At 54.4% G+C, this 22,685-nt stretch overlaps 3 protein-coding genes across 4 annotated transcripts; 1 reads left to right on the plus strand and 2 right to left on the minus strand.

Moving 5' to 3' along the window:
* Nucleotides 1–442: 442 nt before the first annotated feature.
* Nucleotides 443–2,467, plus strand: AUNIP (aurora kinase A and ninein interacting protein). The gene is made up of 3 exons (XM_085081559.1): nucleotides 443–614; nucleotides 658–779; nucleotides 1,275–2,467. The coding sequence occupies exons 1-3, from the start codon at nucleotides 472–474 to the stop codon at nucleotides 1,979–1,981; spliced, it is 972 nt and encodes a 323-aa protein (XP_084937685.1). The 5' UTR covers nucleotides 443–471; the 3' UTR covers nucleotides 1,982–2,467.
* Nucleotides 2,468–2,526: 59 nt separating this feature from the next.
* MTFR1L (mitochondrial fission regulator 1 like) lies at nucleotides 2,527–9,341 on the minus strand. Of its 2 annotated transcripts, none has more exons than XM_085081338.1 (7): nucleotides 8,649–9,341; nucleotides 8,024–8,098; nucleotides 7,349–7,453; nucleotides 6,559–6,668; nucleotides 5,730–5,941; nucleotides 5,237–5,549; nucleotides 2,527–3,440 (listed from the first exon to the last, which is right to left on the minus strand). In XM_085081338.1, exons 2-7 carry the CDS (start codon nucleotides 8,036–8,038, stop codon nucleotides 3,335–3,337), a joined length of 861 nt encoding a protein of 286 aa, XP_084937464.1. In that variant the 5' UTR covers nucleotides 8,039–8,098; nucleotides 8,649–9,341; the 3' UTR covers nucleotides 2,527–3,334. The 2 variants fall into 2 exon arrangements, with proteins under 2 accessions (XP_084937464.1, XP_084937463.1); XM_085081337.1 differs by having other exon boundaries at nucleotides 8,597–9,341.
* SELENON (selenoprotein N) lies at nucleotides 8,627–22,578 on the minus strand. The gene is made up of 12 exons (XM_085081306.1): nucleotides 22,404–22,578; nucleotides 18,866–18,983; nucleotides 17,688–17,818; nucleotides 17,032–17,244; nucleotides 16,631–16,755; nucleotides 16,136–16,273; nucleotides 15,261–15,342; nucleotides 14,178–14,366; nucleotides 13,033–13,138; nucleotides 12,463–12,575; nucleotides 11,779–11,880; nucleotides 8,627–10,812 (listed from the first exon to the last, which is right to left on the minus strand). The coding sequence occupies exons 1-12, from the start codon at nucleotides 22,545–22,547 to the stop codon at nucleotides 10,642–10,644; spliced, it is 1,632 nt and encodes a 543-aa protein (XP_084937432.1). The 5' UTR covers nucleotides 22,548–22,578; the 3' UTR covers nucleotides 8,627–10,641.
* Nucleotides 22,579–22,685: the final 107 nt, after the last annotated feature.

The following is a 22,685-nucleotide window of genomic DNA, read 5'->3' on the forward strand; positions in this document are numbered from 1 at the left end:
GACAGCATGGGGACAGCCCTGTCCCCGAAGCGCAGGAGAGCAGGGGTGGTGTGATACTGGAGCCCCAGGACCGCCGGGGAGCTCAGCGCTGGATCAGGGCGGGGAGCAGCGCTGCTGCCCTCAGGACGCCCAGGGCAGACACGGCCGGGCAGTTTCCCGGCCCCTGCTGGCACAGATCGCCTCTCCTGTCACCTCAGCTCCATCCCAGTTCCGCTGCTGCTCTGAGCCACCATCGCCCCGCCGCGCCTTATATATGGGTGGGCGTGGCCTCATTCCGCTAGTGGCCCCGCCCCTCTGCTCCCATTGGTCCATCCTTGCCGGCGGCGCGTGCGCAGTGCCCTCAGGGGGCGGGGCCAGCGCGAGCGGGAAAGCGGGAGCGGCGAAGCACCGGAACCGGATCGGTAAAGGATCGGGAAGGATCGATAAAGGATCGGTAAAGGATCGATCGGGGGCTCCGGTAGCCCCGGGGTGATGCGGCGGCGCGGCGGCAGCGCGGCTCGGGCTGAGCCCTGCGGCGTGTGGCTGGACACGGCCGAGCTGAAGCGCCCGGCGCGGGTGAGCCCCGGGGCTGCGGGAGGGGACGAGCCGGGCCTGGGCAGCGTGGGGAAGGGAAGGCTGAGAGGAGATTGATTTAAAAAATATCTTTCCTAATACTTCTCACGTGTTTCCCCAGCCCCTCAGCGCCAAGCTGAAAGCTCCCGCCCGGAATGGCGAGAGGAACCTGCCCCGGGCGGGCAGCAGGCAGAGCAGCATCCTCCCGTTCCTGAGCCCCCCAGCAGGTACTGACGGGCTGCGCGGGACAAACCGCGGCGGAAAAGGTCATTTTCTGCCGCAGAGGGTAAAGGTTTGAACTCCCGGGAAGGAGGAGTTTGTATTGAGAACTTGGATTTTGTATTTAATGGTTTCAGAAGCAAATGTGGGACTCGATGCCTCCCTCAGGGCAGTTTCAGCTCTGTGGGGTTTTTTGGTAACTTTGAGCTGCTGCTTTTGAAGGGAATGTCAGAGGTGAGCTGCCAGGAGGGCTGAGGGAGGAAGGCAGAGGAGCCAAGGGCTGCAGAGCTGAAGGTGCAGCTCTGGTGTCTCACCTGAGGGGCTGAGGTGACCCAGTGCTGCTCCAGGCAGTGTCTGCAGCACCAGGAGATTATTGGGGGACAATCCTTGGGGACAATCCTTGGGGACAATCCTTGGGGACACACAAAGGAGAGCACTGGTGCTGTGGGTGGTGATTACCCTGAGAAATGTGACTGCTTTAACCAATCCCCTGCTGTTTTCAGATGAAAAGGACAAAGAGAACTCCAGGCCGACTCCTTTCACCCCAAATAAAGACTGTAAGGACACAGGGACTCCTCCTGCCTGTCCTGTGAAGATCCTGGCCTTGCCACAGCTGGAGGGAGCCCAGGAGGAGCCCTTTGGAGCCGAGCAGGGCATGCAGGGCACATCCTGGGCATGGAAAGCACCTCTGGATTCCCTGGAGCCCCCAGGGGAGTCTCAGAGCCACAGCAAAGCCTCCTGTGGGGCAGGAGGGGATTCCTGGTGCTGCAGCTTCTCCCAGGGCTCAGAGCATGACAGGATCATCACTCACAGGAACAAATCCCAGTTATCTCCTGGAGAAACAACCTCAGGGAGCAGAAAACCACAGCACCGGAGCAGAGTTCATTCTGGGCTGGGCTCTGCAGGGACTGAGAACACAAACCCTGTTCCAGGGGCTGCTCCCAGGGCAGCCAGAGGGGTTTGTTCCTGTGCCCAGAGCCCAGGGGGAGCTCAGCCCCTCCAGGAGCTGCACCAGAACACACTGGGGGCTCTGGGGGAGTCCTGCAGGCAGCTCTTCTGCCAGGACTCCCAAGGGAACAGGGTCATTGCTCATGGGGACAGGGGCAGCTCCCCCAGGGATGACTGCAGCCCCAGCCAGCCCTGGGAGCTGAGCTCTCAGTCCCTGTTCACACAGGACTCTGAAGGGAACAGGGTCATTAAACACTGGTGAGTCTCAGCCCTGGGCAGCAGCAAAGGGGTTTTGTTGTTAAATGGTGACAAGGGGGGAGGTGAACCCCTTGGTGCAGCCCCAGCACCTCTTTGTTCTCAGAGACTTTGCTTTGATCCAAATAAAATGTTGGAGTTTGTTTTATAAAGGTTTGACTGTTTTGGTGGCACTGCCCAGTGTCCTGTCCAGTCTGCACAGGAAGAACATTCCCAGAGCAGGGACTGCTGCTGACAGCTCCATCTTCTCACAGGAGACCCAAAAATCCACCAAATCCTCGTGCAGAGGAGCCTTGTGGGGACAGAGAGAACAATCACATCATCCAGGAGGGGAGCAGCTGTATCAGCTCCCTATAAAAGTGATTAGTTCTTACATCTTCCTTCTTCTCTCTGCCATAAAAACCTCTCATTTTTAAGGTGGGGACAATGATTTGATTTTTCAAGGAAAGTAGGGTGAATTAAGGATGTGAAAGGGATTCCAGCCCCAGCCTGCCCCAAACACAATCCCCACCCCAACCATGGGTGCATCAATAACCCCACAGACCAGCAGTGTCTTATTAAGGCTCCATTTTATATAAAGGAAAAAAAATCATACTTTAAATACAGCCATGAGGGACATTGCAGAGAACGTGGAGCTGAGGGAAACCTCTCTGAGTGAGGGGGAGCTGCAGCCACAGCCAAGGCCAAGCCCCTCCTGCCCTGGTGTGGTTTGGGGCATCAATAAATAGACCTTCTGAAGGCTAAATAAACACAGGTTTGGGATATAAGGACTGGTAATGGAACATTCAGTTACTGGCAAGAAATTAAGGCCATTCTGTCATGCAACTGTGGGCTAATCTGTGAGATAAACAGCCAGGGCACACGAGATCCCTCAGACCCCAGCGAGGGGTTTTTGGGAAAATGCCTTTTCCCATCATGATCCAACAGCCCCAAAGCCCTGGAGAGCTGGAAGCATTAATGAGCTTCTGTACCATCATCAGGACAAAGCACTGCAGGTTTGTCCTGTTCCTACTGGAAATGGGAACTTCTATCCTTACAGTTCAGGCTGAAATGGAAGCTAAGGGAAAAGTGGAGAAAGAACTTCATCCAGCAGCACTCCAGGAGATCCTCATCGATCACCAACACCAAAACACAGGTGGAAAAGAAATTCCATCTTCTTAAAAAGGTTTTTTCTTAAATAGAACAACACATGGAAAACACATCAAATCCGTAGGGTCTCTCCTAATTAAGTGTCCAGTGCACAAACCATGTCTGATCAATAAAAGAGGCAAAAGGCTCAATCCTTAGGAGAAGGCAGCTACTGTGGAGGAGATTTTGGGAGCATAAACACTTTTGCTTACAGAGCTGAGTGACAGCAGCATCACTTCTCCTTCAGGGCCAGATCTTCATCCTTCAGGGCGAATTTCCTTCTCAGGACCTCTGCAATGAGAACGGCTGGGTCCTCCTCCTTCATGGAAGGGCGGGTCCTGCAGGGGGACAGAATCTGGGAATCAGTCCAGACAAAACCCAAAATTCGGGATTAACAGCTCTGGCTGGAGTCTCTCCAGTGTTTTCCTGCAGCTTTTACCATCAGCTGTTACAAGTGGAGGAGGTGCAAGAAAAACACCACAAAGCAACAAAGAGCAGTGAAAATTCAGCCCTTTTGTGTTGGCTTGGAAAACCTGGAGATGGTTTGGTGGCTCCAGGGAGATCCTGGAAACCTCACCCTCAAAGCTCTGGGGAATTCTTATTCAACTGTGCTAATAACAAGTAATCAACCCAAAACTTCATTAATTATTTACAGCCCACATCCCCTCCATATAAATGAACCAGCAGTGAGGTGTTTAGGGGGAAGTCCTGGATATTTATAATAATAAATAAACAAATAAATAATAACCAAAATAATAATAAAATAAAATAACACTAATAATAGTAATAATATAATGACACTGATCCAGTTGACTGCAGAGGTTTCTGATCCAGGTAAAACATGGAGCACCTGCACTACCACAGGTATTCTGCAGCTCCAACAGGTGAGTTACCTAAAGCCAAACCCAAACCCTCCACGTGGCTGAGCCACACAAAACACAGGATCTTCCTTAATTCTCTCCCTATTTGCCTAATAATTCAATAATTCTGCTTTGCAACAGGCAGGAAGAAAGAAGAGGAGCAATCACGTGTGGTCCATGAATTCTTCTCAGCTGCAAGACAGAAGAGCAATTTATATAAACCATTTAAATAATCTCTAACACTCAGGAAAGCCAGAGCAAAGGGGTGAATTTTGTGAGGGATGGAGGTTTAACACCCCCTGATGCTCTGGGTGTGGAAGCTGAACATGTTCCTCTCATCTGACTTTAATTTTTCCAGTGCTGAGAACCTGATTCCTTTCCAAAGCCAATCAGGCACAGCAATTGTGAGCAGCCACCACCCAACGGGGTATTTTTAACCAGGAATCTCACACAACAGAATGAAAAATGTGGAGCCTGAGCCTCAGCACTGAGCTCTCAGCATGTGACAGGCAGGTGGCACAGCCAGCACTGGAGAAGGAACTTTCTCAGCTGGGCAGGATTTTGTTCACAGAGCAGTTTCAGGAGTTCTCATGATCCAAACTTGTCAATTCATCCTGAGACAAGTGCAAACTCACCCTGCCCACGCCCAGAGCTGGGCCAGATGAAGAACCACAGAAGCTGAGAAGCTCCACGTGCTAAATCCCTGTGGATTCCATGCTGGGAAAGCTGCTGAGCTTCCCAACTGCCTGGGAATGTGAGGTGAGCTAAACCCAGCACTGCCCTTGCTCCGAAAGCTGCCAACACACACAGGTCTGCTTTGCATCTGGGCAAACACAGCCTTTTGTCAGGTGAGCAAGCTGGAACAGCTAAATGTTGGGCCAAGCAGTTTAAATTCCCTGCCAAGATTTCCTATCCAGCAAAAAACCTAAAAAACCAAAAAACCCCACCCCAACAGAAAAAAACCCCACCAAACCAGGAACATGTTACCAAGTTCTGCTCTTCTGAAAGAGGTATTTTGCCTAAGAAAATTCTCCTGCATTATTTCCCAGCCCAGAAAAGGAGAAAACCCAGGAATGAGTTACCAAGTTCTGCTCTGAACAGGTATTTCTCCCAAGAAAATTCCCTTCTACTGTTTCCTAACTGGGAAAACCCCCCAGGAATGAGTTACCAAGTTCTGCTCTGAACAGGTATTTTCCTCAGAGCAGCACCAGAAGCCAATCCAGGCTCTGCAAGGATCAGACACAAAACAAAAGAAGAGTTCAGGAAGCACTTACAAGTCTTTGCTCTGCTTCATCCTATGAATGTCTTTGAGAATTCCCATCATGTCAGCAAAGCTGCTGGCCTTGGAAAGGGACACAGAGTCCTCCTCATCAGGGTCCTTTGGCTCTGGCTTGCAGCTCTCAGAGGCTGTGGAGCACAGCATGGACACCGAGGGCAGCTCAGGGCTCTCCAGCTCTGCCTCCTCCTCCGTGATGTCACTGATCACAAAGGAGGTGGTGGATTGGAAAGAGGGTCCAAAGCAATGTACAGGAGAGGAGGCATTAGAGCTTCCTGGAGATAACAGGTCTGGGGTTAGCTGGGCAGAGGCTGGAAGAGAAAACAAGAGATGTATTGAGGAACTCACACCAAACCTTGTGGGACCTTTTTTCCGCAACACAATAGAGTATAAATCTAAACAGAGCCCCTGAGCTGCCCCCAAAGCCTGGAGCAAACAGCAGAGCTCAGCAGCTCAGCCCCCAGCAGAAACAAAGCTCATCCTGTTCCTACCTGACTCTGCAGCCACAATTTTGGCGATTTGGCTCCGGAGGTGACTCAGCTCATCCTGGAGCTCTGTGGTTCGGCTCAGAGCTGGCAAACCAGGCTTCTTCAGGGCCAGCAGCTTCTCCTCCTGCTTCCTCAGGTTGGGCACTGAGGCGTTCCTCTGGATCACTGTGAAGGGACTTGGCTTCCACTTGTGCTTCAGCGGGCGAGTGTCACTTCTGGGGACAAAAACCTGTCAGTCACGAGGTCCAAACATCTCCAGGACAAAGCCTGGTCTCCCCTGGAAGTGTCCAAGGCCAGGCTGGACAGGCCTGGAGCACCCTGGGGTCATGAAAGGTGTCCCTGCCCAGGGCAGGGGTGGGATGGGATGGTGCACTGGCAAATGTCACTCAATGTTGTTTCCCTGTGGTCCCAAAATCCATTTTATCTTTCACAGGACTCCTGTCACTACTGCCCTGCTTGGGAACAAAAGCTGCCCTGATCAGAACTAAACCCTGAGGGCAGAACATTTCAGTCCTGGAAGAACTCAACCCTTCCACCTCCTGACCAGAAAACTCCCCAGATCAAGGGGCTGCTCTGCACAGATCAGTGAGTGAAACAAGTGCCAAGGCTCTTGGCACTTCCCACAGGAATTCCTCCCAGGGCACAGACTCTTGGCACTTCCTACAGAAATTCCTCTCAGGGTACTTTGTAATTTTTTTTCCCCCTCCTCTTGGGAAAAATGTCTTTCAAGAGGCACCACATGAAGCCCAGAGTTGTGGTCATCTGAGCAGTGTCTGGCCTGAGCTCTGTGACAGAAACCAGGAGATAAAAGCAGATCCAGAGAGGAACCAACCTGACCCTGGCGTAGGTTTCCTCATCGTCTGCTGCGATCCACACGATGTCAGCCAAGGTGGGCACTGGGGGCACATCATTCAAATACAGGTCTGAGACACTTGGCAGAACCTGGGAAGAAGGAAATACTGCTAAGGAGATGGTGTTTGTGTCTCCTGTCAGTGTCCCTGTCCCTGGCTTTGGTGGCAGCTGTGTCTGGCAGATGCACAACAACAACTTCAGTCCAGCAGGTTTCCCTCAGTTTGCACAATTCAAGTTTTATGAGCTGGGAGATAAAACCCCTCAGGCCTGGGAATTGCTGTGCTCTCCTGTGTCAGCTCCTGCTCCTTCCTGCTGTGTGTGAGGCAGGAGGGACACCTGATCCCTGCCAAGGCCACGTGCAACACTTCACCACTGCCAGTGCCAGCTGAGCTCCAAGGGTGACGTCAGTGTCTCCATACAGCCTGGCTGAGTGCTCTGGGAAGAAGCCCAAAGGGCACCAGGCTTCTTGGAGGTCACACAACAAAGCCCTGGGGCAGCAATTCCATCTTTCCATCTCCTCCAGCTCAGACACTGCCCGAGGAGGGATTGCCTCAAGTTGCCAGTCATGACAAGGACAGAATTAAAAAAGAAATAAATTTAAAAACTTCTTAAAATTAACTGTACTGGTGCAAGTTTTGTGACTACAACTCTGCAGATGTGTGGTGGCAGAGCAGCTCCTCGTGGCAGTGCCCTGACCTGCCCCAAAGGAGCAGCTCCTCCTTGCCCTGCCCAGCTCCCCCAGCCACCCCCAAGCCCCAGGGGTCACTCACCTCGAAGGTGGCCCTGGGACAGGGCTTCAGAGGGAGGTTGGAGCCAATCATCCTGACCACGCTGCGAGCTGAGCCATGGGGCTTGTTCTGCCAGATGGGGATGGTCTGCAAGAACCATGGCACGGAATTAGCATCTCAAGGGCATTTTGGGGGGTTGGACCAGGTGACTTCCTGGGGTCCCTTCCAACCTGACCCACTCTGTGACAAGGCTGAACATTTCCAGGGTGACAACAAGTGACAAGTCTATCCAGTGCCTGTCCCAGCCCAGGGCCACAAGGAACAGTCTTGGAAAATGTTTTGAGAGACAGCAAATATTTCAGAGCTCTCTGGACACTTCTGAACTTGGCCCAGAAGGTGAAATTCTCTGCCCATTCCACACTGTGGCAGCAGGCAGCACAAGGCTGTGCACAGAGAGCACCACAATGACAAAGCTCAGCCCACAACACACCCAATAATTTATCCACGGCTGGAGCTCGTTCTGCACACTGAGCACTGCTCCGTGCTGACAGACCTGAAATTCCTGATGAGAGTTTTAAACCGAACCTGTGAGCTGGGGTGGGGGGGCAGGGAGGTGACAGATCTCTGGCTGGGCAGAGGTGACAGGGGAAGGTGCCAGGGGAAGGTGTCGGGGCAGGTGACGGCAGTGTCCGGCTGTCCCAGCCCCGTGTCACTCACCGCCTCCGCGTCCATCTCCGCTGCGGGCCGGGCTGGCTCAGCGCTGCCTGCTCATCGCCGCGCCGCGATCGCTCCCTGCAACACACAGCGAGGGCTGCACCACCGCCCCGGGCACAGCGCAGCTCCCCCGGCTCCCCCGGCCCCTGCCCGGCTCCCCCGGCCCCTGCCCGGCTCCCCCGGCCCCTGCCCGGCCCCTCGGACCCCCCGGTACCTGCGGGCGGCTCAGTTCAGCCCCGCTCCGCTCGCAGCGCCCAGCGCGACCCCAGCGCGGCCATGGCCCGGAACCAGAACCGCCCCGCGCCTTCCGGAGCGCAGCGCCTGCGCCGCGGGGACAGCGGGGACATGGGGACAGGATACAGGGACAGGGGGGGACACCCCGGGGTAGGGACACAGCAGGGGACAGAGGGGACACCCTGGGGCAGGGAGACAGCGGGGGATACCCCGGGGTAGAGGGACAGTGGGACATCTGGGGACATCCCGGGGACACCGCGGTGAAGGGGGACACCTGGGTTCACCCGTGCGGCACAGCGCCCCGGCTCGCCCCGTCCCCAGCCCAGCCCAGCCCAGCGCAGCCCCGGCGGAGGAAGGAGAGCGGAGCCGAGCTGGAGATGCAGGATGGTTTTACCGGCGCTGCTCGCCGCCCCTCCCGGCACACATCGGCCCGGGCCCGCCGCAGGTTTCGGGCCAGGGCGTCACAAGGCGCGGGAGGGGCGACAGCAGGACCTGCTCCCCCCGAGGGAGGCATTACAGAGTGAACGGGTGGGGTACACACAGGAGACGAACGCTTGGCACGAATTATCAATTCTCAGGCAGCGGCTGCTGTCCAAAGCCAGCCCAGGCGGGCAGAGACAGCCCTTTGGCGGGTTGAGAGGGGCAAAGGGACACAGCCGGGTCCCCTCTGCCCCCTCGGGATCCCCCAAGCTGCTCCAGCTTGGCGGTGGCTTTTGGGTCCCTCTGCCACTGTCCAGACTCATCCCCTCTCCTGGGCTCTCCCAGGAGCTATCAGAGGTGGCTGCAAGGAGTTAATGAGAATAAACAGGTACTTTGTGGGATCCCAAAGGCCTCCTCTGAGCTGGAGCCCTGAAGGGATCAAAATCCCCGAAGGGATGACAGGAGCTCTCTGGCACTGCCAGAGCCCAGCCTGTCACACTGGAGTGTGAGAAAGTGCAGAGCTAATGCATAGTTACAAAGCCAACACTGAGAAACATCCCGGGGTAATTAATTAAGCTCACTAGAGCAATTAGTGAGGTGGCACTGGTTCAGCCCAGAGGTGCAGCTAAGCTCAGTCTCCAGGCTCAGGGATGGACAGAAGGACTGGGGATAAGGTAATTGCCACCCCCAGGCTCCTCCCAGGACCTGGAGCCCAGCAATGAAAATACCTGGTCAGAAAAAAAAAAAAAAAAGGCTTTTCCCTTAATTTGATTTGGTCCAACAAAATTGTGCTTCAGAGAGCAGAAAAAGCATCACCAGCCAGGGCTGGCTGCAGGCAGCTACTGAAGATGCTTTGTCCCCTCATGTGTCTGTAGGAATATGCCCTAAAACCCGTTTCACTTAACCTTTCCTTCTCCAAGTTACAAAATGATGCTCACTCTGTATCCAGGCATTGGCACAGAGTAGGAGCAACTGCTCAGGGTGGCTTCAGATAAGGGATAATGGCTTCATGTCTGAACAATCTCTTTGGAAAAAATTCCTGAAAATATCTTTTGCACTTCTGGCTTTTAGAGCTGCCCAGTTCCCAACCAGGTGATGCTCCCAGGGCAGTTCCCAGAGAGAACTTCATGGTTCATCACCCAGCACGACCTGGAAGCTCAAAGCAAACATGGACAGAGCATTAGCCCAGCTCCAAGGGGACACTGGGAGAAGCTCATGGAGCCCTGGGATGGATGGATGGATGGGTGGGACAGTGCTACTGCTGTGTCCTTTAGCTTGGGGTCACTGGTGGAGCTCCTGGGGGCTCTCAAACTGATCCTCACTGCCCCCTCTGAGCTGCACCAAACCTCAACACCCTGGTGGCCACTCCTCATGTCCCTGTGCCAACCTCAGCCCCTCCCTCAGGGGCACAGACCCTCCTGAGTGAGGCCACCAGGTCACCCATGGCGCTGGGGCTGCTCCAGAGCTCACCCTCAGCTCATCCCCAGCCACAGTCCCAGATTGTCACTGTCACTCAATGTCCAGAGCTGCCATCCAGGACACCAGGCTGGCACAGAGCTGGGAGCTGCCCAGGGCTGCTGGGTTGTGTTCTCAGCACGAGTGTTCGGTCAGAATGGCAATGCTGCTCCCCACGATTCAGTCCTGGAGATCAGGGTGACACCAGGCTCACCAGAGTCCTAACAGGAGCTGCAAAGAAGTGAGGGTGGGTGGCAGACCCAGGCACGGGCACTGGGAATGTAATTCAAGTATTTTCACTCCTGTAAAAATGTGCCTGAAACTCGGAAGGGGAGGTTGTGTCAACTGGTGCCACTTGAAACTCAGCCTCAAACCAAGATGCAGAGTGCAGCCCCTCCTGGGACTGCCTGCAGTTCCACACCAGCATCTGGCATGAAAATGAGGAGTTGCTGTAACCAAAATAGATCTCTGAAGTCTTTGGCCATCTCAGTGGGGCGTTCAGGTGTCTGGTTTTAGGACTGTAGGTAGGGTTTTGCTCTTTGCAGCCCTTCCTTCAGGAACTGGAGGTAAGTTGCAGTTGAAGGGTCTTCAAAATTGGTTGAGAAACTGAAGATGCTGCTTTCAACATCTTCAGGCTTCATGGAAGTAATGTCCAGGAAATCGTTGGCATTGATATGGTGGATCTGGCAAAGAAAACAGATGAGAGGAGACTTTGAAGGGTCAGAACAATTCCCCACCCGCTGCCTTGGCCTCCAGCCAGGACAGAGGTGGCAAGGCTCTAACAGCTCTTACAGAATATCTAATTCTTTGCAAATGCTAACTCAGGCAGCAGGATTTGGGTCTGAATTTTACACTCAGAGGAAAATGTGTGATCTTCCCCCAAGAGTGCTGACCTCTTGCTTGGGTTAAGAAGAAGATGAAAGCGATTTGGGCAAAGTCATAGAGGCTCAGATCCTGTCTGTGAGCAAGAGCTGGGAGGTGGAGCTGCAGAAAATCCTGCTGCCCCATGGAGCTGGGAAAGGGGGACACTGACCCACTGTGGCTGCTGACCAGAGCTGAGGTTGGTCACAGCCCACAGCCCATGAACAGACAGCGAGGGGACCCTGCAGGTGTGACCAGCTGGTGCCTGGCCAGGATTAGCCCTGGCAGGATCCTCCCCTGGGGACAGCCCAGCCCAGCAGCTGACAGCACCATGCTGCCAAGTGCCAGGAGCTGCTCCTCAAACCCAAGGGAAGGGCTGTGGGGGCTGCTGGGGGCACAGCAGAGCCAGAGTGTGTGAACTCACTAATGGCTGATCTGCTGTGACAAATGTGGGGAGTCAAGAGAGAGAGAAATGTGCTAGACGGTGCTGATCAGGAGATTTTCTTCCAAGGATGAGCACAATGGGCCATGGGAAGAGGAAACAAAGCTACAGTGGCTTCCCAAAGCTCACTGACTCCAGCCAGGGGCAGTGAGGAATCACACTTTGTTCAAGTCTGTCCTGCTCTGGATAAAAAGCACATTTGTTTCTGGGTAGAGCTGCTGCCTGTCTGCCACAGCATCCCCAGGAGCAGCACACTGTGAGGGCCAAAGGCTCGAGGGGCAGGGCCTGGCTGGGGCAGTGGGGACCCTGCAGAGCACACGTTCCATGGGGAAGAGCCCAGCCTTACCACCGTGCCGTTGGGGAGGCAGATGATCATCTCCACGGGGAAGTTGTACTTCTCCAGGTGCAGCTCAGCCAGTTTGCTGTAGAACTCATTCTCTCTGTTGCTCTGTAGGGAGACACCAAAAGCACAGGTTTGCACAGCCCAGAAGTGGCAGAATGGCACAGGAGAGAGGCAGGGAGGGACCAGAGAGCTGCTCTGCAGCACAGTGGTAACTGGTGCCATTCTCACAGGCTGCTTTCCCATTCCCTTTTCTCCCCAAACAATAAAATCACCCCATCACAGCACACCACCAGTCTGATCCCAGCCTTCCCCAGAGTCTCCAGCGCTGTGATTGATCCCAGCTGACAGCACAGGCTCAGAAGTGGAGAACAGCTCCATCAGGAGACTCAGGGTGCAGACAGTTATTTAGTTATTTGGTGTCCCCTGGGCTGCAGGGAAGTCAGCTGGCTGATGGCACCAGCAGCCTTGGGCAGGGCTGTCTCACAGTGAAGCATCTGGTTTAGCTTTAAAGCTGGCAGCAGGACAGAGCCAAGGGGGTCACTGTGCCATTTCTCAGGCTGCCTCCATCTGCTGTCTGCTTGGCCCCTGCAGTGGCTGAGGACACGAAGGGCTCGGAACAAAAACCCCTCTGGCACAGGTGGGAGCTCCCCCTGCCCCTGGCACCCCCAGCAGGGCTGTGAGCCTCACCTGCAGCTCCTCCAGCTCCTTCACCAGGGACCAGCTGCTGACGAAGCTCTCGTTGAGCAGGGCGAGGATGGGCGAACTTTCCAGGACAGTCTCCCGGAGAGTTCGCCCCGAACCTGGCACAGGGAGAGGCACGGGAGGTTTGCTGTGCTTCCTGAGGTCACTGTCACCACACTCGATGCCACCTGCTGAGTGGCAGCTGACTCTGGCTCCCCCCAGCCCTCCCCACTGTCGTTTTGCTCCTTTCTGGCAGTTTTCCATGGTTTTTGTTCCCTCCAGGTGCTGCTGGCAGGGAGGACTCAGCAGAGCAGAGCCCAAGCCAGGCACAGAAGGGCCAGGAGAAGTGAGCCATGGAAGCCACCAAGTGCCACTTGCTGTTCCTGCCAAGCAGAGCTCAGGGCTGCCACTGGGCAACTGAGCTCACATCAGTCACTCCCCACTCCCAGCCTTTGTCTACTCAGCACCTCCAGTGCCAGAACAAGTGACACAACATTTACTGCTGGCTCCTGCTCAGCTCCCTGACCCCCAGCTCTCCTCACATCATCCCTGCAGCCACGCTGGGAACATCCTCACCTCAGCAGGACTGGTCATCCAGGGCACCCCACAGCAGGATGGAGTGCACCAGCTTCTTCTCTGCTTTTGCTCTCTCAAAAGCTTCTGTGAAGGGCAGGTAGGAGATCTGGGGCAGAGAGAAACAGGCACAGAACAGCTCAGCTCCAGCAGCAGTGGGTCTGAAGGAACCAGAACCACGGGTGACACAGAGAGTTCAGTCTGCAGTAGGACCTGCAGATCTAACCAAGTGACAACTGTGGTGGTGTCCCCAGGGACAACTTCACCTCCTGGGGCCACTGTGGTCCCTCTGTCACTGGCACCTGCAGAGCCCTGATGTTACACACTGCAGAGAACATCTGCACCACGGTGGCCAGGCTGCCTGCAAAGTCATCCCAGCTGCTGGGGAAATCTGGCCTTGAGATATTTATTACAATACCTCCTGAAACAGCCTCAGAACTGGCTGTGAGGGACCCTGCACAGAGACTGTTCCAATCACTCAAATGAAAGGAACTGATATTAACATCTTGGCAGCCTGAAGGGACATTTGTAAGCTCAGGCACAAGGAGGCAGCCACTGAAACGTGTCCCTTCAGCCAAGGAAGCAGTGACAGGCAGTAGCCATCTGCTCCACAGCCTGCTGGCATGTTAAATAGTTTGGGTCACCCAGAGCTATAAATTTGTGTCTGGCTGGAAGCTGCAGAGGCACAGGCAGATTGTGTGCTCTCTGCTGATAAGGAAAGCTTGGTCCAGAGGCTCCTGGGTGCTGCAGAAGTATTGCCAGAGGAAAAACCATCTGTAAGCAGCACGATTACCTGCCTGCTCCAAAATCACAGCAGCAGCCACTGATAAGAGGCAGGAAGGATGAGCCTACACTCACAGTGCCATCCTGGGGACACCTGACATGGAGGCTTTGCTCCTTGCTGTGCTGCTGGGTGACCCCAGACACCCTTTCAGAGATGCTGCACTCCCTCACCTGGGAGCTGAAATCCATCAAGCCACACATGCAGTGCCTGGAGGCAAATGCTGAGCTGGGTTCACCCTCCCAGTGCTCAGAGCCTCCCAGTGCCCTGAGGCTGCTCAGGCTGTGGCCTCTGGATGACTGGATGGCTCAGTGGGGACAATCTGCCCCAAATCGGTGTGCCAAGGAAGAGCCCAGCCCCTCCTCACCTTCTTAAATGGATACATGGCCACCTCCAGCTTCTGGGCTGCCTCTTCCCAGGGGATCTCCTGCTGCCAGGTGATCTCCTCGAACACAAACTGGATGGGCTCCCCTGAGGGGTCCCTGCTGTCGATGACATTCCCGTTCTCATCATGGATCACGGCAGGGATGGAAGGCCCAGTGGATTCCAACTCCATCTGCAGCAGAACAGGCTGGGTTGGACTCTGCCCACAGCCCTCTCCTGGTGTTTCTGTGCTCCAGATCCCAAATAACACTGTGCAGCTCCTAATGAAGACATGGTTTGATCTCCCCTCTCCTGGAGCTGTACTTTACCAGTGAAATGCCTGGAAAGGAACTTCATTTCCTTCAGTTTGGCTGCACTCACTGGATTGGACACTGTGCTCCCACCTTCCCAGAGGAGACCACTGCCACTAGATCCTTAAAATCATTAGGATCTGCAGAGCTAATTGGAGGCTCCTGCTCCTGTCACCAGCTCAGCCCCGGGAAGCCACAAGAGGGAGCAGCAGGAAAAGCTGCCCAGGAGCTTCCCCTGTGGTTCAGGGTTCTGGTACAGCTGAAATGATTCTATTAAATCTGTCTTCCTGACTTTTGCCAATTAACAATAAACAAGAATCTACTTTAGGAGAAAATGGGATTGCTGAATTCAGGCATTCAAAATTCTGACTTATGTTTCCTGTCCGAAGAGCCAGGATGACAACAAAACAGGGGAATAACCTCCTGCAGTTTCTAAATTCAGACCCACTGTTGTTCATACTCTGCTCTGGGCTCAGAGCTTGGGTTCAGCTCCTCATCTTCCCTCCTGCCTGTCAGGCAGCGTTTTAAAAAAGAAAAAAGACTCCAGGAACTTAGCATTCAACCCACATGGAGGGAAAAAGGAAAACATCACAAGAGCTGCCAATGGGGGCTGCAGAGGACAGACACAGATAAATGGAAATTCTGTTGTTACACTGAAACGATCAAGAGAAAGCTCTAAGGAATGGGGGTAACAGAGGCTCCACAGCTCAGGGCCATGGCACCACAAATCCCTGAGGAGAGCTGGACACACGTGGAGCCCTGGCAGAGGCACAGACCTGAGGCAGATATCCAATGTCCACTTCCATGTTGCTGCTCTCGCTCGCCCCGTACAGCCACTCCATGTCCACGTTCAGCGACCTGCAAGGGGAAGCCAGGAGTCACCCTGGGCTAGAGCTGTGTATGGGAAACCCCAAACCAATGGGAACATCCTCTTGCAGGGTCAGCACTGAACCCAGAGCCTCTGGAGATCACAGTACTCCCTGCCCCATCCAGGAACACCAGATCCCTGCTGGATCAGAGCCCAGGCACCCACTCAGCACTCTGGGAAAACACATTCAACACCTCTGAGCTCTGTCAAACGACAGGAGAGAGAGATGTCTTTGCTCCCTCTTCCTTCCCAGCACTTCACTCACACATTCTGATCCTGCTGAACTTTTAAAAGTGTTTTTCTGGAAGCAAAAGGCTGCTGGCAGAGCCCTCAGTGTCTGCTGGCTGTAAGAAATGTGCTGACAGAGCCACCAGGCTTGAGTCGCCAGGGTAATGTGGTAATAGAATTTTCACTCTCGTCATGGGCAAAGAGATTTGAAGCTTCTTCCTCCTGAATCACTTCCAGCTCCTTGCCAGAGAGCAGGAATGAGCTGGTGCAAAGCTCTGCACACAAAACCTTAACCTGTGAGACTCCCAAGCAAAAAAATCTGCTGAAGCAGGAGCATCAGGCCTTGCTGGACTGCAGTGCTTGCAGCCAGGCACTGGGACTGTCACTCCTGCCACACCCTGCCTGTGCCAAGGGACAGTCACTGGGGAGAATCAAACCCTGGATGGGTCAGGGATCCTCAGTGACTCCTAAAAATGCATTTACAGGCAACTGCAGAGCTCAAATCACTCAGACTTTTCAAAAACGTGGCTGAAAATGAGAGAGAAACAGCTGTACCTGTTGTTAGGAACAAAGAGCCTGAAGTCCCGGACATGGGAAGAGTCCTTGGAGAGGACAACGTAGCCTGTGAACTGTCCTGGGGAAAACCAGAAGGGGAAGTTTGGTGGCTCATTCAGCTGGAATTCAGCGTGGATCCTGAAAGGAGAAAGGAGCCATCAGCTGGGATCCTGCACTGCAGGTGACAGCAGGGAAAAGCTATCTCCAGGCACCAGAAACTATGAACCTGAACTGGCAAGAGAGGTAGAGTTTAAAAAGCTTTTCACATCACACAGTGAAGAAAGACTGGAGCAGATCCCCTGGCTCAGGAGATGAGGGCACAACCTCTTCAGGGGCACTGGGAGCACAGGTGACCTTTGGTTGGAACCACCCTGCCAAAACACCTCTGCTGTCCCTTGGGAACAGCCTGCAGGTGCAGTGACACCTGTGCTCTGTGCCAGCAGCCTCCTGCCCTGCCCTGGGACACAGCCCAGGCTCAGAGTGTCCCCAGCTCACCGGAATGCTATGGTGTAGTAGAAGCTGCTGCTGGCCTGGATGCAAGCCACAGCTCCCTGCGGGGCAAAGCGCGTCTTCACGAAGGGCCTGGGGTGGAACATGCTGAGCAGCTTGTGGATGATGACCTGCAGGGAGAGTTGGGGGAGAGCAAAATGAGAGCAGCTCCTCCACACGGCTCCAAAGCAACCCTCTCTGGGAAAAACTGTCCTCAAATCCCACACAATTAACAAACAAGATGAAGTGACTCAAGGCAGCCTCATCTGACCATGACAGACATCCAGAGCTTTTGCCTGCTCTCGGTTTTATCTCCAGTTTAGGTGCTCCTGGCTGTACACTACAGACTTTCTGCTTCCTTAGAAAACCCAGGGATACATATAGAAAAACTGAGTTTCATATCTCACCTCTTTTCCCTTGGGAGGTGGAGGGTAAAACCTGTTGTTGGAGAGATAGCCAGTGAAGATGTTCAATTCACTGGGAATTATCCACCACGGATCCCCAAGATCCACTTTGTTCTTCGGAGGGAGAAAGGCTTTAAACTGCCTGGCCAGCAGGACACTCATGGGGGCTGCTGGGGCTGTCCAGTTCCTCAGCCCAGACAGAGCCACGTGAGAAATCTGTGAACAGAAGACACTGTCAGAGCCCACACTGGACTCTCCCAACGTGCAGTGATGCTCATGGATGTAGGGAGGCTTTGGAAAATTTGGGTATCACATCCCAAATTCTTTTTACCTTGCCAACAGTTCTGTCAGCTTTCAAGAATGTGAGTAATAAAGGAGAGGGGAAGATGCCATATAACTCCACTGCCTTTGCACTCAGCTGCAGCAGAGCCAGCTCTTAATTCCTGCTCCCAGCTTCCCAGGAAGGCTGCTCTAACTGGGGCATGGTGCTGCTGAGTGTGCTGAAAACCCTGAAATGCTGAGGGAAACAGCAACTTCCCAGTCACAGCAAACCCCATGGGATTCTGCAGGACCAAATCCCCCTCCCAACATATTCCTTGTGCTGCTCCCAGCCCACCAGACGTGTTTATTCCAGAATTTGTGGCTTGCAGGACACCTACTCCCAAGAAGCCATCCTTGCTCTTCGTCATTGTTTCCATGACCAAGGGCTGGAATTTGGCCACAACAGACAAAGTCTCCCCATCTGGATCCAGCGTCTCCTCCTCTTCGGGTTCTGAGACGGGAGAAACCCCTAGACAAAAGGACAGGAATTCAAGCAGCTGTTTCCCCTCCCTCCCCTTTTAAGCAATTGTGCAGTGATTACACATTTATCCTGGCAAATCCAGGAGCACTGGGAGTTTCCCAGCTGTCCCTGCACAGCACAACCCAGACTCATCCCCAGACCAGCTCTGGCTGCATGAATTAAAGAGTCCTCATTTTAGTGACCAACCCAATGGCTTTAAATGGAAAGAGGGTGGGTTTAGGTTGGATATTGGGAAGGAATTGCTCCCTGTGAAGCTGGGGAGGCCCTGGCACAGGGTGCCAGAGAAGCTGTGGCTGCTCCATCCCTGGCAGTGTCCAAGGGCAGGTTTGACAGGGCTTGGAGCAGCCTGAGACAGTGCAAGCTGTCCCTGCCATGGCAGGGGTGGCACTGGATGTGCTTTAAGGTCCTTCCCAACCCAAACCATTCCACAATTCCATGTTTCCCTGGCTCCAAAGCCCAGGCTCAGCCAGGCAGGCTCTCTGCCCCTCAGAGCAACCCCAGCACGTGCTGGAGGCAGTCCAGCAGAGCACAAGCTAACACTGTCTGTGTCCCCACTGTCCATTATCATCCCCACACTTCTCCCTGCCTGGCACCAGCAGAGCCATTTGCTCTGTGCTGATACACTCTCCAAAGATGATCTCCCACAACTGCTATCCAGGAGAGGCTGCCACAGCTGAATGGAACACTGTGACTCACTGATGCTCTTGGCCCAGCCTGGGCTGAGCTGTATTTGCTGCATTCACCCATCCAAAATCCCCTTTAAGCTCCACACAAAGTAACTTATGTACTTTGCTAGTCCAGCAATGGGATCCTCCACCTTATAAAAACTGCACTTTGTCAAAGTGATGTCTACTGCTTAAGCCTTTTCAACAACAGGGAGAGCATCACAGCCTCTCTTCAGGGAAATAAGACCCAAAACAGCACCCAGAAAACAATCAAGTGAATAAAATACACAGTGAATTAAAGCTGTGGAGCTCATGATGTTTGGCTCTTGCTCTGGGCAGGGAGGGCTCTGGAAGGCAGACAGGAACCTACCTGTGAGCTTCTCAGCGATGGGTTTGAACTCCTCTGGGCTCAGGTAGAGGTCCTTGTTTGTGTCCAGGGAGGAGAAGAGGAACAGCCCCTCATTCCCCAAGGACTTCAGAGCCAGCTCCTGGTTTGGGAAGAAGAGGCAAGTGAGATTTCATTGGAACCTTCTGCAGAAATCCACTCTGGCCCCTCTGGAGTTAATCCATGCTCTTCTCAGCACATCCAGGGGAAAGATTAACAGCCCTTGGCAGGATTTGGTGCTATTTGCAATAGGGATTGGTGTCCAGGAACTGCTGGCACGAGCATATTAAACCTACATCTGCCTGAGTAATTCCAACTGAACCATTTGCTCACATCCAAAGCCCTTTGTTAGAAAAATTCCCTGCTTTTCCCAGCTGGTCAGTCCTAAACCTGCAGATATTCGGAGCACCTGGAGATGGTGGGATCTGGGATAAACTGATGTGCACTGAAACAAAAGCAATCAAATATGTGAGTATCACATTCCAAAACCACAAAGGGAGGGAGCTGAGCCCTTGGAATTGGTAACTTCCATTCCTGGTGGGATCCATGCCAGCACTACTGCTGTGCTCTGTACCCCTCCAAACCTCCAGCCTGGGGACTGCATGGAGAACTCTGGCTCCCTGCTCCCTCAGCCATCCATCAGGGAGCCAAAAACCTCACAGACTTCTCCAGAAATCTCTGTGAGATCCCAGCTCTCTGTGCCTCAGTTTCTCCCTCTGCAAAGCCCACACGGGGCTCACCAAGGTGATGTCTCCTTTAGAAGCCCCAGAAGGGCTCTGGATGCTTCCAGACACTCCCACTCCACAGTCTGAAGGGAAAGGGACAACCTGGGGGCAGAACAAGAGCTCCACGCTGGTGTGAGAGGCACAGAGCAGGTGACACAAGCCCCTCCCTGGCTGCCAGCCCTTGGCACATCCCCCAGATCCATCAGGCTGCCCTGCCACCCCCGGAGCTGGGAGCACAAACACTCTGCATTCTGCTGTTGATCCGTGCCTGCTCTCATTGCCTGCAGCACCACCACCATCCCCAGAGCTCCTCAACCAGTTTATTTTCCATCTGTTGCCTGCCAGCCTGAAGCAGCACTAATGCAGCCTGGAAGGCTTTGCTCCCATCAACTGCAGCAACAAAAGCACTTAAGAGCCTTCCAGGGCAGTTCCAGGACTGAGACAGACTGAAATAAAGACCCTGGAACACAAAACAAAGGTCTGGATGAGGACATGAGAGAATGGAGATGGCTATTTGTGCTCAGAACAATCCACTTTGGACTGCCCACAGAAAAGCTGCTTTTATTCCCTGAATGAATGGGGATGAGCATCCTTGGCCCTGTAAAGAGGGAACAGTTTTGCTGAGCACCTGGCTGCAGATCTACAGATCCCCCAGGGCCACACAAACCTTGTGCCAGGCTGCAGGACCTCTCCCAGCTCCACATCTCACCTGTGCTGGGTGCATGCTTCATTAGCTGTGATCACTGCTGGCCTGGCAGCCAGCTCGTGGCACTGGGAAGGGAGCAGGAGCCTCCCCTGGGCAGAGCAGGCTGTCCTGGATGTGTGCTGAGCTCTGAAGGGATGCTCCACTGCCTCGTCCTCTCCTCAGCATGGCAGAACTTCCCTGCTGATGGATCTTTTAGAGCCTCTCTTCATTTTGCACTTCACAGGCACAGACCCCGAGGGATGGGAGGCAAAGTTTTCACAGCAGGTTGGAATCTGCACTGCTGGAATGTGGGGAAAAGTAATTTTCCTCCTTCCTGAAGAGGGCTGGAGGCAGGAGGAGAACCAGCTGTGCTCACAGGGACACAGGAACACCTCTGGCAAAGCCAGCAGGACATGAGGTGTTGGACATGAGCGCCCCAAAGGCAATGTCCACACAGAGCTGAGAGCACAGCCACGTCCCTCACCCACTGTGACCCACGGGCTCAGCACTGACCAGCCCTCAGTGGGACCCAGGAGAGCCCAGCCAGCTGGGGATCAGACCCCAGCCACGGAGAACACTCCAGTCCTGCTGCATTTGGGATGACAACAACAACGTTTAAAAGCAGAGAGAGAGATGTCAGGGCTTGGCCTTCTGCTTTCTGTAACATTCACAATAAAGAAAGCTCCCAGAGCTTGTGGTTTTTTTCCTTTTTCTTTTTAATCTAGGATTATAGGGAAGACAACTTCCCTGTTTGTGCCAGAGGGGTAAGACTGAGCTGTTCCAGTGTTTTTGTAGAGGCACAGAGTGGTTTCCACAAAGAACTCTCCTCTCCCACCTGCTTGTGGGCTGTTCAGCTAAATAAACACTTCCATAGGAAGGGACAAGACATATGTTTGAAGCAAGAGGAAGAAAAAATAAAAACCTAGGGCTGTTCACATTTTGTTCTCCTCTCCAGCAGCATCCAGTGACAACTGTCTACCTGTCCTCCCGAAAAAACAAACCTCCAGCAGACCTGTCAGGCTGTGAGAATGTCCTTACCCTTCTGTCCTTGTCAGAAAAATTCTTCTAATTAACTTGTTTAAACCATTTGTCCCTTCTTGCAACGCAAGCAGAGACAGAGAAAAGAGGCATCCTTTAAAAATATCCTCTAAAAACACTTCTCTTTGTACTAGAGGATTATCAAGAAAGAGAAATCTGCTCTTTTCCCAGAACCTCCTCAGATGTTCAGGGCTGAAGTGCAGAGCCAGGGGAGTGCAATCTCCCACAAAGGAGATCTCCAAAGCTCCTCCAGCCACTGGAATTACACGGATTACAGTCAATCAGCCTCATTTAAAATAAAAACCCCAAACATAAACCCTAGAAAAATCTGCTCTTGCTCTCCAGCTCACATCCTCCCTTCTCTGGCTGCTCCTCAGTGACCTTTAGAGGCTGCAGGAGAGGAAGTGCAAGATGGAGAGCCAAGGGTAGGGCTGGGCTGGTCACTGCTGGCCACCACAGCTCCGTGGTGCTTCCAGCCTCCTGGTAGCCACCACACCCCCTGCAGTAGCCTCAAGCCTGGTGGCACCACAGCTCTGCAGAGCCTCAGCCTGGCAGTGCCACCTCGAGCCCACGATGCCTGGTGGTCACCTCAAGCCCAGCGGCCACCCCAAACCTGGCGGTCACTTCAGCCTGGCTATGGCCACCTCAGCCCCAGAAGCCACAATGCTTACAGTCCCCTCAGCCTGGTGGTGGCCACCCCAACCACCCTGGCAATGGATGGCTGGTGGCCACCTCAGCCTGGCTATGACCACCTCAGCCCGGCTATGACCACCTCAGCCCGGCTATGACCACCTTAGCCTGGCCGTGGCCACCTCAGCCTGGCTATGGCCACCTCAGCCCGGCTATGACCACCTCAGCCCGTCTATGGCCACCTCAGCCTGGCTATGGCCACCTCAGCCTGGCCGTGGCCACCTCAGCCCCACCTCAGCCCGGCTATGACCATCTCAGCCCGCTGGTCACCCCAGCCCGCCTGCACCCCTCACCGCTCCCTCAGCCGCCCGCCGCTCCCCTCACGCCGCCCGGCCGCCATTCCCCCTCCCTCCCCGCCCGTCCCGCCCCTGCCCCTGCCCGCTACCTGCCGCCGCGCCGCCTCCGCGTCCCGGTAGTACTTGGCGGCCAGGAGGGCGGCGAGCAGAGCCAGGGCGATGGCGAGGCGCGGCGGAGCAGCCCCGGAGGCAGGCCCCGCCATCGCGCCGGGCCCGCGCCGCCGAGCCGCCATGGCCGCCCGGCCGGGGGAGGCGTCAGGCGGCGAGGAGGGGCGAGGCTGCCCCGGGAGACACGGCCGCGGAAAAAAGGGATTTTTGTGCTAAATCACCGCCGCTCCCGCACGGAGAGCTGCGGTGGGGTTAGAGCAGCG

Source organism: Lichenostomus cassidix, chromosome 23, assembly GCF_008360975.1.
Source record: "Lichenostomus cassidix isolate B80296 chromosome 23, HeHo_3.0, whole genome shotgun sequence".
In the NCBI taxonomy this organism is placed as follows: domain Eukaryota; kingdom Metazoa; phylum Chordata; class Aves; order Passeriformes; family Meliphagidae; genus Lichenostomus; species Lichenostomus cassidix.